This window comes from Alosa sapidissima, chromosome 8 (genome assembly GCF_018492685.1).
Source record: "Alosa sapidissima isolate fAloSap1 chromosome 8, fAloSap1.pri, whole genome shotgun sequence".
Classification (NCBI taxonomy): domain Eukaryota; kingdom Metazoa; phylum Chordata; class Actinopteri; order Clupeiformes; family Clupeidae; genus Alosa; species Alosa sapidissima.
The window spans coordinates 5,571,311-5,590,725 of NC_055964.1; the positions used below are offsets into that span (position 1 = coordinate 5,571,311).

The window sequence follows — 19,415 nt, forward strand, 5'->3', positions numbered from 1 at the left end:
TATTTAATTTAAAAGAATGTAGGATGGAGTAGGAGTACCAGCAGAAACAAACAGGAGGAGGATATTGTGTCAAGAATGAGGTATGGGCATACAGGGTTGAACAGCACACTAGTTCTAATGAGAAAGCATGCTGATGGTTACTGTGAGTGTGGCATTCAAGAAACCGTAGAACATGTCATAGTACAGCGTCCTAAATTCCAACAGGAACGACAGACACTTATAGAGCAGCTAGCACAAGAAAAAATAAGTCTGGACATAACAGATATACGGCAAAGAAATTCTGGGGAACATTGTTTTAGATGTGTTTTTCAATATTTGAAAACAACAGGTTTATTCCATAGAATTTAGAGGGATGTATATTCAGACCCACACTCCTATTCAGAAGGTGGCGGTAATGCACCTAAAAGCTGTTTGCCAACCGCCAAAAAAAGAAAAAAAAAAACAAGAAGAAGAAGAAGGGCACCTTTAATGAATAGACTCAGAGAATGTCTAATAAGGGGAGAACTGCCACTCTCGGAAAACTTCCGGTTTCTGAACTGGTTGCAGTTCCTTCTGTGGTTCCACATGAGGGCGCTCGTCCACGAGTGCAGAATGCATGGGGGTCTATGGAGCTGTACCCCTCGAAATCCACTTTTCTCGGGATATATATTTGTTTTCAAGTCATTTGAATATTGTATTCGAAAGGGGAGGCAAAGAAAATACACTTGGTTGAGTATTATATTTTTTAAAGTCACTTAATTGTTCTAAAAAGCCTTTCAAACGTGTCAATGACGTCACTCATTAGCACAATGCTAGCGTGTTATGGGCAACAATGACCCAACCTGTAAGAAAACAAAAGGACATAAGTACTCGTTCATTCAACTTTTGACCTATAACCCATGTTGAAGTTATACAAACTACAATCAAATCTGAGATTTGTCAACGACAATCAGGTGAAAGAGACAAATTTAGCCGTCTAGCTCCATTGAATCCCATTCATTCTGCACTCATGGCGATCGCCCCCAGTGGAAATCTGGTGGAACTGCAACCAAAATTCGGTACAATGGGACTTAATCATAGGACTTAATACGGAGTGGCCAGGCTCTCCGTAGACGGGCTCTGATAGACTGTTCAGTCCATGGTTTAATGCCACCTCCAGTCCATTTAGCGGCGCTCATTGTCAGTGGGTTATGAGAAGATAAAATCAAAAAGACGTTAGCTGCTACTTCACTTCCGTGTCTATAATCTATCATCGAAGATGGCTTCACTCGGACGTCTATCTCGAGCTCTGTTGCGGGCACCCTTGTCGCAGACCCGTCAGTTTTCAGCTGCAGCAGCTCACGGACATGGAGAACCAGGTGGGTGTTCAAACGAAAATGTTTTCCCAACCAGATTTTTTGGTTATTTCACTTTTTAAACTTTTTGTTCACCGTTATGACCTTGTCTGCTAGGGAGCTTGTTGCTATAACGTAATATAGCTAACTTAGCATGTCCAACTTAAACATAACATCAGTTTCTGCGTGTAAATGTTAATGTTTGTGGTGTGAGTAAATCCATTTGAACTTTTACTTTGCAGTTTATTGTGTTGAAAGGGTAAACTGCGAAGAGAATGGGAAAACGTGTACAAATAAGTGTTGAAGTGTGTCAATGCTTCGAAGCTCAAGGTGTCCTGCTTCACCTAGCATGCTAATTCACCAGCACACTAGCTCACCGTAACGTTAGCTGTAAAAGAAAGGCTTTTAGGAACCAGTTAGCTTGCTAGCACAATTCTTGACCCGAAACCTCGGCAGGGGTGAAAGCACCTCAGTTAGTTGTCTGTAAATTAACGTATCAGACGTTTGCTTCTCCTCAAATAATCTTGATGCTTACACGAACCTTAGACGAAATGAATCACTGTATCTTAACTTACGTCCATGCATACCGTTGGCCTTAAATGTGAAAGTACATTAACTGACCTCGCTAGGTTCCTTAATGTCAAAACCATAGCTTCTAAACTCATAGCAGGCTAACGTTAGGTAACATGGAGTAATGAGAGATATCAGATTTATGTGGTAATTGTTAGGCTTATTTCCTATAGCTGTTAAATGTTAATGTGTTAATTCTTAGGTCTGTGTATCATGTCTGTTAAAGTTCTCTGTTGAGGTTGTTGCCTGCTGAATATTTGCAGACCTATAATGTTATGGTTTTTTTTCTGTCACTGTAGGAGCAGCAAGGCTCTGGAAGATCCTTACTTTCGTTGTTGCTTTCCCTGGAGTTGCTGTATGCATGTTGAACACGTACCTCAAAATGCAGCACCACCATCATGAGAATCCTGAATTTGTTCCCTACAGTCATCTGCGCATCCGCAGCAAGGTGAGATAAAGGCTAGCCAGCAAAAACACCATGTTGTGTGATGAAGACAAGCTATGTCTTTACATTGTCTACTGTTGCTTTTGCAAAAATTGTGAGATTTCAACACGGATTAAAGGAGAATTCCGGTGTGATATTGACCTAAAGTGTATTGAAACATGATGCCGAGTGTGAACGTATGTCTCATAGCCCATCTCGGCTTGTCCCCTGCACTCCAAAATCTGGCGCTAGTTAGCCGATGCTACCAACAGCTTTTTCAATAGTGGTCCTTCGGCATCGGGCTAGCCATGCAAATAAATCACTGTTTTACACCCATTTACGAGGCTCAATGTATCTCCACACTTCATTGCTAGACTTCCGAGGGCCCTGACATTTAAAACTGAATTAAAAATAATTCAGTGGAAATGCATGGATTCCAGTTTAGCAGCAGCTGGAATCCATGCATTTCCACTGAATTATTTTTGGAATCTGATCCCTTATCATACCTGTTCATTCTTACTCGTTGCTCGACTTATCGTGACTAAATTCAAGATGGCTGCAAACGTTAAACTTCGTGAAGATACTGTCTGTATAAATCGTCTTGTAAGTAAACTACCAGTGCTTTTTCAAAGTTCTCAATGTCTCGTTTTAAATGTCAGGGCCCTCGGAAGTCTACCAATGAAGTGTGGAGATACATTGAGCCTCGTAAATGGGTGTAAAACAGTGATTTATTTGCATGGCTAGCCCGATGCCGAAGCACCACTACTGAAAAAGCTGTTGGTAGCATCGGCTAACTAGCGCCAGATTTTGGAGTGCAGGGGACAAGTCGAGATGGGCTATGAGACATACTTTCACACTCGGTATCATGTTTCAATACACTTTAGGTCAATATCACACCGGAATTCTCCTTTAAAATTGAGAGTGGGTCTGGATAGGCTTCATTAACTTGTGACGTTTAGGGACGTAACCAGCAGTGAAATTAAACTTAAGTTGGTTGAATTAAACTCTTACCAAATCGTTTTAGAAGTGCAGCAAACACACATCTTTTGTAAACAAAGGTTCTTAATGCAGTTGTTTACTCAATTACAAATAAAAAAAAATACAGACTTGTCCTTTTAAAAACCCTTTCGCCATCAGTGCAACCATTGGTTGTGTGGCTCTATCTGTCATATAATACCCATCCCATGTCCGATCAGCCATTATTATTGGATCCTGTGATGTTGAAATGGGTGTCACCTTTCCAGATGGACCTGCAGAGCAAATTGAAATTTGGTTCAGTTTCATCTGGCTTCACCCATGCTAACTTCCTCTCTTGAAGATTAAATAAATTACTGTTGCTATACAAAAATTAGCCTTCTAAGATACCTTTGTGTTCAATTTTGAAGACTGCACAGATGTATCCTTTGTGCTTCTTGCAACAGCCAATATTCTATCGAATCAACAAGTCAGCTGTTAGTATTTTGGCAATGGTTCCCCAACAATAAATAAATGGAAAACGACGCCAAGTGTTGCTATCTTGCCATCTAGTCTGAAACAAGCCTTGAAACGACTACCTTTAAGCCTGCTATGGCAAGTGACCCAGTAAATAGTTAAAGGCAGTGAGGCAGCCTCCCCATTTTGGTCAGACCCTATGTGGTGTTGTCATTAAATGTCTTAATTTAATTTTATGTTGTCCAGCGCTTCCCTTGGGGTGATGGCGTGAAGTCCTTTTTCCACAACCCCGAAGTGAATGCCCTCCCAGACGGGTATGAAGAACATGAAGAGTAACTGGGATGCAGTACATCTTATCCTCACGCTTAAACTGGGACCACAGTCCCCTTTTCCTCTTCACACATACCTTGGGGCCACACCCCGGCTTGAACCACACTCCTTCATACAGTTTACTTAAACCTCAAGTTTGAGACCTCTTTAAAAGTTAAAAACTTTCTGTTTACCTCTGTGCTTTCTGTTAAATGACAAGCACACAATGAAAATAGTTACATTTCTTTTGGACCATCTTGACACATTCTCAGCGTAAACGTATGTCTAATAAATAAACATATTTAAATTCCAGGGTGGTGTTCTTTTATTACAAGGTTTCAACCATTACATTTTTAAATCCATATTGACCTCTGAAGTTCACCTACAAAAAATGCTATCATCTGATCTCAAGTGTATTGAGATGCCTTATGAAATGCGCTATACAAATAAAACTACCTTGCCATAGCTTCATTATCACTGCAAAGCCATAGCCATATTTTCTTTTGTTTACCTTCTGTGATAACTAGTCCAGGCTTGTTACAAATATTTTAGATGAAGTGCTCTTGAATAAGCTATGGATCTTGCCACTTAATCGACTAAACCCCCCCCCCCCCCCCCCCCCATAGATGCACAAATAGGCTGACACCAGACATAATTTCACTGCATTTATTACTTCCAGTAACTATATGCATGTGACAAACTTCCTTATATCTTAGTGATAATTCTCTAGAATGACCAAAGCAAGAAACATTCTGGTGTTTATTGGCTTTGTACAAATCCCAGACTTAAATAGAGTTTCAGAAAGCACTGAAATTGCTATTTTTCATTGTGCCAACCATAAACTATATATAGCCCATGATGGGCCTGTTATCTACCAGCCAGGGTGGAAGACCCTGAGAATTAGGGCAAGGAGGAATTAGGTGCATTACTTGCTGGTATGACCTTTAGACATTAAACTTTGACGAGCAGAACGAACTGTTCTACAGTGAACTGACAAATATTGACTTGCTATTTCACGAAGAGCAACTGGATTTGCTGTCAGGCATTTGCCAGTGTCTGATAAGAGGTCTAAATCTATATAATGTTATGAGAGGGGGGCTGTGTGAAAAATTGTAAGACTCAGGTCTATCTTTCTGAATTAGTTTCATTACTCAATTCTGATTTCGGAAGAACTTCCTTTTGTGTCAGAACGCAATGCTTCGGTGATGCTCTCAACACTAAACCCTTCAAGTTCATTGAGTTTTACAGAATAGGAAATTGTAATGTTTGCTTACAGTTCTACATAAGCTTATGAGGTTTGCTGTGGTCTGTAAGAGGAGGCAGCTAAAAGTATTAGATACTTTGATAAAACATTCAGGATTTCCCTATGTTGTATCGTGTCATTATGAAATGGTGTGGTATTGATTATTGAAGAAGATCTAATCAACATCAAACTGCATACTTTTTTCTTAAATATTTTCTCAAATGTGCTGTGTGAACAGAGCAAATGCCATTTTGAGAGGGGGGAAAAAAATGGAATTCTGAAATACTAAATCCAAGTTCTGAAATGCTAAGCGAACTTATAAGATAGAATTTCAACTTAGGACAGAAATTTCAGATAGTTTGTGGCCGATTCTTTTCTCAAGAGGCTGAAACATTTTTACCTTACCAGACACATTTGGAGTTATGTTCACAGAAACCTACCTGAGTTATGCTTACCTTCCATATCTACAGTCACCTACATGATCTAAATCCAACCCAATACCTTAACATCAATGTCTTCTCAGGCAGACTACATTACGGCTGCAACTAACAATTATTTTTTATAGTTTGTTTAATCAACAGTCTCACTACCCACTCGTCATGAATTTGACGCTTGGTCAAGGACCCCTGGCGTCAAATCTGAGTTGATGCCAAAATGCCATTGTTTTCCAAAGCCCAAGATTATGTTTTAAAGGCCTTGTTTTTCCACACACTAAATGTATTTAGTTCACTGTCATAGAGGAGTAAGTAAAATAATATTGAAAATCTTCAAGTCTAAGAAGCTACAATCAGAGAATTTGTATGTATTTTCCTTAAAAATTACACTATTCGATTAATCATTTATCAAAATAGTTGGCAATTCATTTAATAGTCAACAACTTATCGATTAATCATTTAATTGTTGCAGCCCTAAATTACATAATACAAAAGCTATGATTTATTTTATTAGAGAAAACATTATTGTACATGAATGTAGGGATCACACAAACCTCATATAAACATCTATCAATGAAAGCAATAATAACAGCTTCTCGTGACTTAGTTGCGGTGCAGCTATCCTTGTATTAATTTACTCATATTCAAGTTGCCTAATTGCTCTATGCCAATGTACCATCATCCCACATTGCTTTGTAGGGTTTTCAGTTTTGATGTCAGGACAGTAAGGTCCCCCCTTGCACCATTTGGGAGAACAGGGTTACAAACATCACAAGGAGGAGACTAGGGACAAGGCCTCTTGCATCTGAACTGCAGACCTCATCAGGTAGGCCGTTGTTGGAGTCATCATATGGGGCACTGGCGAAGCAATCTGCTGCAACTTTGTCGCACATGCAAATGAACATGTCACAGTCATTGTTGCTGGCTGCAATGTACATGTTTGTAAATGAGAGGAGAGAGAGATGATCAATTAAATTAATCTATTGTAGCTTATATAACAAAAATATGTCATGATAAGGCTATACACAGCTTAATTAAAAGGCACATGTCTAACAGCATATTTAAATATAGTTCTTAGGCATTTGTGGAAGAAAAAAATAAAGTGTACAACTACTTGAATACAAAAAAGACTGACTGTGTGTGTCAGAAAGGGGGTGACTCACCCATGCAGGTAATTGTCTTTTGTTCATCACAATCATATTCATAGACGTTGAAGTAGGGGCTGTCAAAAATGGAGCCACAGGACTCAAGGTTTTGGGCTTTATCATAGCAGTCATCGTGGGCCTGGCAGCACCTGCAGAGGAAAGAGATTAGTGACTTCCTCTGCGTCACTCATTTACACACACACACTTTAATACCTTTATTTGGATATTAGCACCATGCTGCAGGTTTTGACAGATATGATCAAACACAAAATGATTTGTATACATTGCCGTCCCTAATAAATGGATACACTGCATATTAATGGAAAAAATGATGCCGTATTTTGCTATATCTTTGAATTTGGCTTGCTTCATCCACACAGTCACAACCCGACATGGGGGACTCGAGTCACATGACTTGACTCGAGTCACATTTTTTAGGACTTGAGACTTGCTTGATCAACATGTATAAAAGACTTGACTTTGACTTGCTATTCATGACTTGAGATTTGACTTAGACTTTACAAATGGCTTAAAATGACTTGACTTTTTATTTTTAAAAAGGCTATGCTAGGCTAACTTGCAAATATGGAAGGCTCTACGTTTACCAAAACATAATAATGTTTGCCTACACAGATGATGTATCTGACAACTCATAGGAGAAATGAACAGCAGTCTGCAAGTGCGCAAATTAGCGACATAACTAACCACCACCGAGTCGATTTTCATCCGTCAGAAGTTAGTCATGTTAGAAACCTAATGTCAAATTTTAGGCATGTTAAAGAAACCATTTGTAAGAAATGTATTTCAATTACTCATAAAATGGCCCTGATATGTCACTAGACATTAAGAAATCATGTTCATTTCAAATACTTATATCACTGACAACAGTTAGTCCGGCCAGGATATTGTCATTTAAAAAGTGAAGTTGCAGCCCTCAACTGATGTTGATGTTGTGTTTTGTCATGTCATGCAGTGTTTTGGCCTGATGCGCCACCCTCTACCTATCTGAAAGTGATTGCAGTACCAGTTTTGGCCACAATCTTACATATGGTTTCTTTAAGAGTTAGCTTAATATCTATTTTAGATAACACAATATTAGGTTAAAATGTGTGAAATGGCAAAGTGAAACATTTTCTTTTCTAAGTTTAATCTTGATATGCTATAGCGAAAATGTTGCCAATGTAACCTCCCTCCCTCTTAAACACATCCTTGTTCCATAGGCTACGTTACAGCCTAGTAGTAACAACAGTCAGTAGGCCTAGCTAACTGCCAGCAATCAGCATAGAAAAGTAGCTTACTTCACATGTTAGGGCGGCTTATGTATAATATGATATAGCATGGACGGTCCTAAACCCTCCTAAAACCCATTGCGCCGTTGCGCTTTTCAAAGTTTGGCAGTGATGTCGGCGGCAGCGTTTGATTGATTGATTAGTTAACTTTTTCAACATTATTTGGTCCCTGGAAATGGCAGGTGTAACTTGAACTGTTTGAATATATTTCCATGATTTGATGTAGCTTACCTAATACTTGAGGCATATTGAAACAATAGGCTATTTTATAATAGGTCTACTTGAAATTCATTTATTTATATTCGTATACATTTCATCTTATTCTATAAACCGTTCAGATGTATGTGGCTTGAATGAATGCAATCTCTATTTGTTTGTTACAAATAAAACTCCAGCAGTTCATAACTAGCCTACTGTAGCTTACTTTAAAATGAAAATGTGGGTAAATCATTAGGGTCATTCCACGTCAAATCAACCAGGGCCCACGCACTTAGGTCTCAAAAAATTCTGAAAAAATTACCAGGTGTACCTATGTTACCCTGGAGACACACTGTAAAATTACTCTTATGTAAGATCAATACTTTCCAAGATACAGCCAGTTTCACAGGGGGAGGGGGGTGTCGATTTTGTTCAGCCTCTTTTTTTTGTCAAAGTTCACAAGGCCACAGCGCAAGAACTAAACCATGTAGGAGGCTCAAATTTTGCATGCTGGTACATAAATAGGAATAGTATGTAGCAAAATCGTCACATTTGGTCTGGATAATCCTGCATGGTCATAGCTGTCCCTCAAAGTTGATACAAATTTTATTGGAGTTTTGGGCTCTGTTTAAGCCTCCAGAAGACATATTTGTACTCAACATAGGCTCTTGATTTATTTTCCTTACTGAGATAAGTAGAAACACTCTCACAAAGAGTTCAGGGTCTGAACAGCAGACCTTACAAGTCTAAAAAATAATTTTGGTTCTCATTTTCAGAGCACCCAAACACCTTGTGGGAATATACAAAGAGTTTTTAAATATTTTTTCTTTATTCTCCATGAACTTTTCTTTTTAAAAACACCAATTTGACTTGTCTTTTGCTAATCTTTCTTTTTCACTTTCCACCCTGATCATGGGCAAAATGCACCATTGACATCAATATGTTTTGTATAGAGCTACCACAGGTTACTCTATACAACCACAGGTGGCAGTGTGGTGACTCTATATAAAACATATTGATGTCAATGGGGCATTTTGCCCATGTTCAGGGTGCAAAATAAAAAAGAAAGATTTGCATTGGATTTATTTTCTGTGTGAGAGTGTTTCTACTTATCTCAGGAAAATAAATCAAGAGCCTATGTTGAGTACAAATATGTCTTCTGAATGCTTAAACAGAGCCCAGCCAAAAACTCCAATAAAATTTGTATCAACTTTGAGGGACAGCTATGACCATGCAGGATTATCCAGACCAAACGTGACGATTTTGCTACATACTATTCCTATTCATGTACCAGCATGCAGAATTTGAGCCTCCTACATGGTTTAGTTCTTGCGCTGTGGGCTTGTGAACTTTGACAAAAAAAAGAGGTCGAACAAAATCGACACCCCCCTCCCCCTGTAAAACTGGCTGTATCTTGGAAAGTATTGATCTTACATAAGAGTAATTTTACAGTGTGTCTCCTGGGTAACATAGGTACACTTGGTAATTTTTTCAGAATTTTTTGAGACCTAAGTGCGTGGGCCCTGGTTAAACTGACGTGGAATGACCCATTATGAATTTGTATGATTTGGCTATGACATGACTTGACTTGCTTGACCCAAGCTGTGACTTGACTTGCTTGATTGTCGCAAAAAATGACTTTAACTTGCTTGAGACTTGAAGGTTAAGACTTGAGACTTGCTTGTGACTTGCACAAGTGTGACTTACTCCCACCTCTGGTCGCAACCCATGCAAAACACACACACACACACACACGCCAACACACACTGAACCTGTCCAGATCATCCACAGGTGTCCCCTCTCCCCCAAGCCCGCAGTAGCAGCCGTAGTCCCAAAAGTCCAGCAGAGGGTCCCTTTCTGGCAGTTTGCACTCCACCATCTGCCTGAACTGCTGGAGACCTCGCTTCTCATATGCTGCCACTGAATAGAGGGAGAAAAACATGATGTCTTTGTAGCAGTAATGTTAATGAAGGCTTTGTGTGTGTGTTGAATAAGTGCAATGGTATCTGCAAACAAGACACTTACACACTGGCAGGACCATGATCAAAAACAAAGTGGAGAAATGGTATTTCATGTCACTGTTTGGAGAGATCAAACAGTAGAGTTACTGTAGTGATCAGAAATCTGGACAGAATTTTACATTGTGTACATGGGATATGAGAAGGGTCTTTGAGAATGCGTAGCTCTAACTGAATAGAATATGATATTAAATTGAGATAGATAGATAAATATATAACTTCAATAATATAGTGGCAACCTAAAAAGGTAAACCTAATCTCTAAATAAGTGGAGTGTTTGGTTGATTAAGTGACAGATTTATATAACCAAATAACCTCTCCTGAAATATACATCTATGAACACATTTCTATGCTGCCAGAAATCGCATCAATATGACCCAACAGTTTTCCCAATCCATTGACAATCTTACCAGAAAAGCGTTTCAAAAGGTAAACAGCCCTACCTGGCAATGGCTCCAAATTGCAAGTGATGTACTATGTTTTTAGAATAAATGTTAAAAAAAATGTGCACCAAACTGGAAAAGAATATTATTTTTGCATCATAATGCTGGCCTCTAACAAATGTTTAACACCATAATCTACAACAATGTTGCTAACTCATGGATTTCAAAAGTGCAAAATCAGAATATGCTCAGCACATTTGTCAAACCTGCGAACTGTTTATAAGGCTGTGTGTAGATTTAGTGTGTATGTGTGTGTGTCCATCGGTTCCTTCCTCATAGCAAAGCTCACCACACACATGTGCTGAGGTTCCGTTTTTTCTGTCATTGCCACGAAAGGCAAAGAACAGGTCCCTAAAATTGATAAATACATTACTTATTCCCTTGGTGGTTATATATGTATACAATCAAAGGAAATATGAGGGCACATAATTATATTATGTGGTGAAATACCACAGGTTGCGTGTCCGTTAAACTGGCTTTTTATATGAAACAATGGAATATCCTTAGACTTGTGCCAGACAGTGGGCCTATTGCACAATCGCCAATAGCAACTGGAGAGTTGGTTCAGTACTCAGGTTGCAGACTTATAAGGTGATAACAGGCTTAGAGTAAAACAAACTGTAACTAAGAGATAACATTGTAAATACAGACTTTCTCTGCTGAAAGTAGAATAATTTCAAAGTGATGTACTGCATAATACCTTGAATGCACTGCACACGGTAGGGTTCAACAATTTATTTTATAAATTTGCATTACGATATCATCATCTGTCATCTACCACATCGACAAACACTTTTTATTTGGCTCCCTTGTGCTTGCTTGACAATACTGTGAATGCTTTACCACAGTATAAATATTTGCAATATCCTAGAACTGTTATAAGTAATCCAGAGACACTTACAATAAATACATAACCTACATAGCAATAATCAATAAATACAGGGCTACATGCAAAACATGAATTACAGAAAAAAATGAGAACTTGTCAATTCTACATCCTGTTTGCTCATACAGTCAATTTTCTTTACCACTGTTGGATTGATTAGGCTACATCATTTTCTTCACATGAACATCATATTCATCATGATCCTCCTGAGGGCAATGGTTTCTAATAACCAGCGCAGTGACCATGTCCATATCTGCCCCTCACAGACAGAGCATAGGCTACTGCATTTCCAGTGGTCAATATGAAAGATTCCTCTGTAGTACTGTGAGTAGGAGGAAGACGAGGGCAGTCATGGGACAGACAGAGACGGACGGGAAGGGTGGACCCAGTGCAGCGCTGCAGGTCCCGCTGGGCAGGTTATTGTTGGATGCATTGTAGGGAGCACCGGCGAAACATTCGGCCGCCACTCTGTCACAGTCACAAATGAACATGTCACACTCATCATTGCTGGCTGGAGGAGAGACAGATAGATGGGCCGAGAGAAAGAGAGACTTACTAGAAAGTAAACATGCCTCAATATGACCATTTTGGACTGACGTCAATAACCCTGGAGTGCTTGAGCAAGCCCTATTCTCTATTGGTTTTGTTCATTTACTCACACAAGCATGAGACTGTCTTGCTGGTCTCATTGCAGGTGAAGTCATAGAAGTTTGTGTAGGGACTGTCCAAAGTAGACTGGCAGGCACTGTGGTTCTGAGCAAGGCCATAGCAGTCGTCATGCACCACACAGCACCTGGAAGAATGAAGGAATTGCTTTGATCTTAAAATAAAGTGGTCACACTCACCCCAACAGTTTCTCATAATACCTAGAGGAATGCAACAATGAACACTGGTGTCCTGTGTGCTGTCACAAATTGTAAAAGTACATGAATGATATAAAAATAAATGGTTAGATATCCTGACTAAATGTATGTAAGGGATGATGGCCACAGATGTGTCATGCAACAGAAGTAATGGATGAGACTATATAAACCGTTACAGTGATGATACATGGGGTATGAAGTGCCCAAGCAACATCAGGAGCATTGGCCAGCAACATTGCTCAAGATGCCTTGTGGCCATCATCAGCTTTAGACTATCGCCTATCCTTCCCTCTGACCTGTCCAGGTCGTCAACCGGTGTGCCTCCTCCTCCAAGCCCACAGTAGCAGCCGTAGTCTCCAAATTCCAGCAGAGGGTTGCTGTTTGGTAGAGTGCACTTGATCATCTCTCTGAACTGGATCAGGTTGCGCTCAGGCACTGACAAATCTGAGAGGATGAAAACAAGTTAACTTTAACAAACAAATCTAAGGGCTAAGGCCACAATGAATAGATTACACATATAACTGAATAAATAAACTAAAATATAAAACAAATGTTAAGAAAAAATACTTACAAAGAGGCAAACAAAGGCTGAAGAAAAACGTTGAAGGAAGAGGGCTCATTTTCCTGTTTCCTGAATGATGGGGTCTTCAAATATGTTAAATGGTAAATGTTAAATGATAAAAAACAAACAAATAAATAAATACACACTTTTAAACTCTTAAATAGTCATCTCTTAGCTTGTACTTCAAAGATGCCCCATGTGTGTATATCCATAGACTATTACCGATATACCATTGTGAGAGGCTGGAGGCTGTAGTGTTCTTCCTGACTATCTTGCCGACTATTTGCCGACTATTTGCCGACTATTTTGACATAACAATTCCTTATGTGATAATTTGGTCATACCATGCTTTCAGGATTGTTATGACAATTAGGCCTACCAGTTAATACCAGTCTTAAAAGACAAGACAAAACTTTTTAACCGGCAAAAAGGTCCACATTTCACAGGGGGAAAGCTTGAAAATGACTTTCTTAACTAGGCAAGCAACCTAACTTACAATGGGTTGAAGACTGTACTACTCAGCAAAGAGAAAAGGAATTAAAGTTCTATAAATACCCCAACCAATCAACAAAGCATTGATGAAAACACTTAAGTACAAGACCAGGGGCAACAATCATTCCCAAGGCAAAATACAAGTAAAACACAAAAGGTACAAATGAGGACATCTGGTGGCAAAAGGCAGCATGGATAAGTTCTCACAGGACAATAGGGTATTATGACTATCGACATACAGAAATGCAAAACATTCATGTGAATGTTGTTGATAGCTGTCAGCTTCCAAAATACTTGATGCCATTTGACTTAATGCTGTCATGGCAGTGGCATGCATATTCTCAGAGCTGTTATGGTAATTACGTAGCATGTCACTGTCAGTTACACACTTATCTAAACCTGGTTTTCGTGTTTGAAAATTATTTGAAATGAATCTGTTTCTCTGTTAAGTCTGAACAAGAGCATGTAATAGCCAGCCTCAAAAGATTGTCCTCCAACATGATTCTGTGACCTGCTCAGTTTTATGGGAAAGAACCTCAAACAAAAGACCTCTGTGTAGGTAAAGTATTCTCCTATGATAAATATCCCTCTGGAATCCTAACGGGACAATATTACAGTCATGATTATCAAAGACTCCATTCATTCCTTGTGCTCCTTGTGTGGCCTGTCAGGGTTCGGGTTGGACAGGCCTGGAAAAAAACAAAAAAACTTTCCCTTCTCACATTCTGGATGGAGACAAACTTTTGCAGAAAAGACAGTAGTTAACTCTTCCAAGTACAGAATTTGTTCTTTCCAAGAAGTTAAAAAGCTTGTCAGTGTTTGTCAAGTGCAATGTGCCCATATTTAGTATTTATTACTCTGTTTTCACAGTTATTGTTTATAATGGGGTTTTTTTTCCAGATAAGAAAAATGACTTACCTTTTATTTAAAAGAGAATTCCTTTATCCAAGACTATACACTTGTGTCAGAAGCAGTGGGTGAAGAATTGTGCATGTCGAAAGTTTCAACTACCTGGCAGACTTAGGATGTTTCACTGACAGATTTTATGGTGTCCTCTTTTATCTGTCCCATAAGACACCCAATGTTGCTTTCCCTCCCACCTCTTTCTCTCTCTCTCTTGCTCATTCTTTCCCAGCTATGTGGTGCTGCCTGTTTATCATAGAACCAGTTTTTCAGCTGGTGGCAACTATGAAGGCACATGCAGTTGTCATGTGTGATTTTTGCACACAGTGACAGACGCACCCAGGATGTAAGATAAAACTTACCTCACATTCTTGTCAGCTGGACACGCAAAACGTTTAAACAATTTAGTCTTACATCACACCATATGTCGTGGCCTTCCCATTCAGCAGTGGTGGAATGTAACGAAGTACAAATACTTCGTTACTGTACTTAAGTACATTTTCCACGTATTTGTACTTTAGTTAAGTAAAATTTATGGTGCATACTTTTGACTTTTACTTAGTTACATTTTACAGCAATTATCTGTACTTTTACTCCGCTATATTTCTACAACACCATCGTTCCTTTTTACGATAAATTTTATGATCAGTTTTTTTTTTCTCTCTGACAAACACGTTTGTTTTACCTGGGGGGTTGCTACCAAAGATTCTGGAGCGCTACGTGCATTCTTAGAAACATAAGCTTCTAGTCTAGACCAGGCAAAGCGTGAGCTTGTAGCCATCTGCATTCGGTAGGCTATATTCACCAGACCCATGGCTACACTGTACATGCAACTGTGTTCTGTGCCTTTCTCTGTCTGTTATCTGCAGCGTTAGGGCCTCCTCTCCGATGAGATTGCTATCCGCGGATCACCGAAGTTACAGGCTATGCCCATGCTTCTGTCACACGTCTGATCATTTGCGGCACAAATGAATGGTAGACTATTAATGAACCGGTGGCCGGAAAAGACGTAACATTTTCCAGATTAGGAAATATTCCTTAATTGTGTGTGATTAAATAAAGATGCATAGCCTACAATTGTGGCGTAACGTCAGCGCTCATTCAATGTCTATGCCTCTGCGCAAGTGAAACTGAACTTAATCATAAAGACACCTTTCTCAGCAACTTTTCTGTTCAATCAGCATAATTGGCATTACGATCCACCCGACGTTTCCCTTGTCTACCCCGTTAAACTTCAGGCTCTCGTGTTTTGCTGAATGATATTACTCAGCAGATCACCCTAGTAGATAACCAGAATTACAGTCTCTAGAATTGTAGGTCAGAATGTAATGGGCCACAGATGGTAAGCACAATTGCATTAACTTAAAACTATCTAGTCGAGTATAACCTAAAACTAGCTTAGAAACTAACTAGATTAAAATGCCACAGCCCATACTGATTTTTCCTTTTAGAATATATATATTAAGAGAATAAATAATATGCAAAAAATAAATTATGCAAATACTTTTACTTTTAATACTTAAAGTACATTTAAAAGCAGGTACTTTTTACTTTTACTTAAGTAGGGTTGTCATTGTGGTACTTTTACTTTTACTAAAGTAAATATTTCTCTGTGTATTTGTACTTTTACTTAAGTACTGAGTTTCAGTACTTCCTCCACCACTGCCATTCAGTCATCCTAACATGAAGTAAAGTTCTGTTAAAAGACATAAAATGTAAATGTAAAATTGATGTTACATATAGACTATGCTTTGTCATTATGTGTCAGTATTCCATATTTTGTATTACATCATAACCTGTGGGACTCATGACACACCACATGGCTCGTGCCCATTTTCCAACAGTTTCCCCTTCTCCACGATTCTTTAAATAAACCTTTTCTCAGTTCCCTTATCACCCTCTCTTTCCTGCTCCCTCTATAAATATGTGTCTACCCGCATACTCTCTCTTGATCTTGTCTGACATGATGAACTTCTCTAGCCTCGCTTTGCTGGTTTATGCAGGTGAGAATTACCCTTTACCTTCATTGTTGCCACCCATCATCTCACTCTTAGTCATCTTTCACTTTCTTTCACTTTCTTTTTGCTTTATCATCTTTATATTCATATGTATATGTTTGTTTTATAAAAAGGGTTCTTCAATGTTTTCTCAGTTAGCCTTATATATCAGATTAGTAAACAGAATGTGCCTTTGCAACATTAAATGAATGGTTGCTGATAATGGGCAATATTGCATTAAAGATCAGCCCTTCCTTTCTACAATAGTCATGAACCCTTTTGCAATTGTAAGCACATAATGTAATCTGAAAACTGTTGCCCTGATAAAAAAAAAAAAACAATGCAAATGATCTCAGCTGCTATTCTAACTATAATGGAGTGGAATGGACATTTCTAAGTGTCTCCAAACTTTTGACTGGTAGTGTATATCAGTCTATCCAGAATGTATGCTGACTCTAGGTGGGATCACTCATCATCTGAAGGCACTTAACTTTTTAATGAAAAAGTAGTTAGAGTAGTTACATATCTGTTCATTTATTTGTTCATTTTTTACAATTTGTGTTCAGTAGTTAAATGTTGTCTGTTTCTTGTTAATAGTCGGCTGCTGTAACATTTGAATTTGAAATCATGCTTGTTTGCCCACTTCCACAGCAACATGTATCTTAGTATGAAATCAATAATGATCTTAGATGTTTGTGTTGCTGCAATTATCATTGGTTATGGACAATTGCACAGCTCAAGAGGAGTGACATCATGTCCACTTATACAACTTAAGTAGCAAAATTCATAAGTAAATTCAGCAGGTTTATATGCTTTAAAAACAGAGCATTTACTTGGATAACCTAAAACTATCTCCTCTGTTTACCAGAAATATTGCTAATGCTAAACAAGTGTCATAACCCGAGATGACAAGACTTTCACAACTACTACATTCAATTCAGGCTCATTGTGGAAGACAGTAATGCCTAGAGCTGCTGTCTTTTGCCTCGATCACCTGTGTTCCTGAGTGTTTGTATCTGATCTGACAGTGTTCTGGCAGCCCTGACATTCAGATTAACACTTTAATTATAATCCAGACAATCCTTCAAGTACATTATAGGTACAGAGGAACGTATACCTGAATGCACAGAAGAACATGCTCTGCTGTATTTCAATATGTTATCCCATGGAATACTATTGCACTGTTATTGAAGTAAAATAATAATAAAATAAAGTGTTATTATTAAGGACAGATCCATTCAGGCTTTACCATGCTTATGCCCATCTCCTGTCTGCCTCCCCCATCCTGTCTCTGTACCAGTCTGCGGTGCCTGTGGGGCCCATGTGCCCTATGCCCTATGGCAGTTTGGGGAGATGATCCAGTGTGCCCAGCCTCAGGTCAACCCTTTCCTCTACAATGAGTACGGCTGCTGGTGCGGCCTCGGGGGGTCCGGGCAACCCAAGGACGACATTGACTTGTACGTATGTGTGTTTCACATGCCTTTTCATACAGTGACCATGCAAGAAGCTTGCTGAGTCTGATGCTGAAAATCTGCTGTGTGTTCCTGTGTTATTGATTCCTATCAGTTTATTATTATTATTATTATTATTTATTCCTATCAGTTTTTTTTATTATCATTATTTATTCCTATCAGTTTTTTTTTTTCATTCACATGGCTGGCCTTGAGCGTTGCAAAATGTTCTGAATGTTTTGAACTATTTTACTATATCTTATCGTACTATCTCTGCAAATTTCCACCAGCTGCGTATGACAACTGATTTTTCAGTGGGATGGCCCAATTTATTTTTTCTTTGAATACAGTCAGCTGTTCAGTAATATGGTGCCTGCATAGGAACCACCTCTTCCTGATTTCAAGATCTCTTAAATCAAAACTGATTGAGTGCAATTTGTGAAAGCCTATATGACATGGGCCATTTAGGGCCTGTGTCCACCAATCGCGTTTTTTGCGCCGACGGCATTTATGGATCATTATTCAGACTCTCTCTCTCCCTCTTTGTCTCTCCTCACTGTTGCCCAGGTGCTGCCAGGTTCACGACCGTTGTTACGAGGCCAGCAGAAAGATGCCAGAGTGCATGCCCATAATTGACGTGCCCTACATCAAGGTGTATGACTTTACCTGTTCCAACCAACAGGTCAGCTGCCCAGGTAAGAGGGGAAAACAGTAATACTGGTAATAAACAGATTATCAATAACAACACATACCCAATAAGCCTGACCGTATCCTAACCATAACCTCAGACTCTTCTGAAAATAATTTGTTTTCAGTAATGCTACCAATGACTCACAAATCTCTTGCCTCATCAACCTATTTGGTACAACTAAGAAATGCTTTTACTACTTTTAGAGAAATTAATGAAATCTGAGAGAACCAGAGAGGTATATCCAACCTATAACCTGGCAAGATATATTTAAGCTTAACTGTCTTCAAGACAAGAGTATCGACCTGCTCATCAAAATGTTATGCAAAATGTATGTCAGAGGCTACAGATAAAAGCAGCATTCATTCCTGGTTGGTCATGCATGCCATGTACATGGGTGTGACTTACCGATATTATAAAAGAATATTCTAACAACCCTTATTTCTGTGTGCAGCCTCTAATGATGCCTGCCAGGCTGCGGTGTGTGAATGTGACCGTGTCGCTGCCCATTGCTTTGCGAAGCATGCCACTTCCTATAACACTGACTACAAGAACCTTAATGCCAAGGTGCACTGCGTTGACTGAGGTCTTCACAAATGTGTTTGTGTCACACGAAATGCTTACTGACCTAAACACAATAAAACAAGTTTGAATACTTTAACAAACCTGATATTATTTACAATATTAATCATATATGTGTAGAATGGTAAATCCCAAACTGTGTGTCTGTGTGTCTGTTGAGAAATACAGTACTTC

At 39.0% G+C, this 19,415-nt stretch overlaps 3 protein-coding genes across 5 annotated transcripts; 2 read left to right on the forward strand and 1 right to left on the reverse strand.

Annotated features, from left to right (window-relative positions):
• Positions 1–1,075: 1,075 nt before the first annotated feature.
• Positions 1,076–4,359, forward strand: LOC121715999 (cytochrome c oxidase subunit 6A, mitochondrial). The gene is made up of 3 exons (XM_042102107.1): positions 1,076–1,337; positions 2,183–2,331; positions 3,985–4,359. The coding sequence occupies exons 1-3, from the start codon at positions 1,238–1,240 to the stop codon at positions 4,072–4,074; spliced, it is 339 nt and encodes a 112-aa protein (XP_041958041.1). The 5' UTR covers positions 1,076–1,237; the 3' UTR covers positions 4,075–4,359.
• Positions 4,360–6,265: 1,906 nt separating this feature from the next.
• Positions 6,266–19,350, forward strand: LOC121715611 (phospholipase A2-like). 2 transcript variants are annotated; one of them, XM_042101470.1, is made up of 4 exons: positions 6,266–6,550; positions 17,821–17,977; positions 18,539–18,666; positions 19,114–19,350. In XM_042101470.1, the coding sequence occupies exons 2-4, from the start codon at positions 17,874–17,876 to the stop codon at positions 19,242–19,244; spliced, it is 363 nt and encodes a 120-aa protein (XP_041957404.1). In that variant the 5' UTR covers positions 6,266–6,550; positions 17,821–17,873; the 3' UTR covers positions 19,245–19,350. The 2 variants fall into 2 exon arrangements, with proteins under 2 accessions (XP_041957404.1, XP_041957403.1); XM_042101469.1 differs by lacking the exon at positions 6,266–6,550 and adding an exon at positions 16,394–16,526.
• Positions 11,538–14,731, reverse strand: LOC121715610 (phospholipase A2, minor isoenzyme-like). Of its 2 annotated transcripts, none has more exons than XM_042101468.1 (5): positions 14,539–14,731; positions 13,138–13,190; positions 12,863–13,010; positions 12,363–12,496; positions 11,538–12,214 (listed from the first exon to the last, which is right to left on the reverse strand). In XM_042101468.1, exons 2-5 carry the CDS (start codon positions 13,184–13,186, stop codon positions 12,000–12,002), a joined length of 546 nt encoding a protein of 181 aa, XP_041957402.1. In that variant the 5' UTR covers positions 13,187–13,190; positions 14,539–14,731; the 3' UTR covers positions 11,538–11,999. The 2 variants fall into 2 exon arrangements, with proteins under 2 accessions (XP_041957402.1, XP_041957401.1); XM_042101467.1 differs by having other exon boundaries at positions 13,138–13,211.
• Positions 19,351–19,415: the final 65 nt, after the last annotated feature.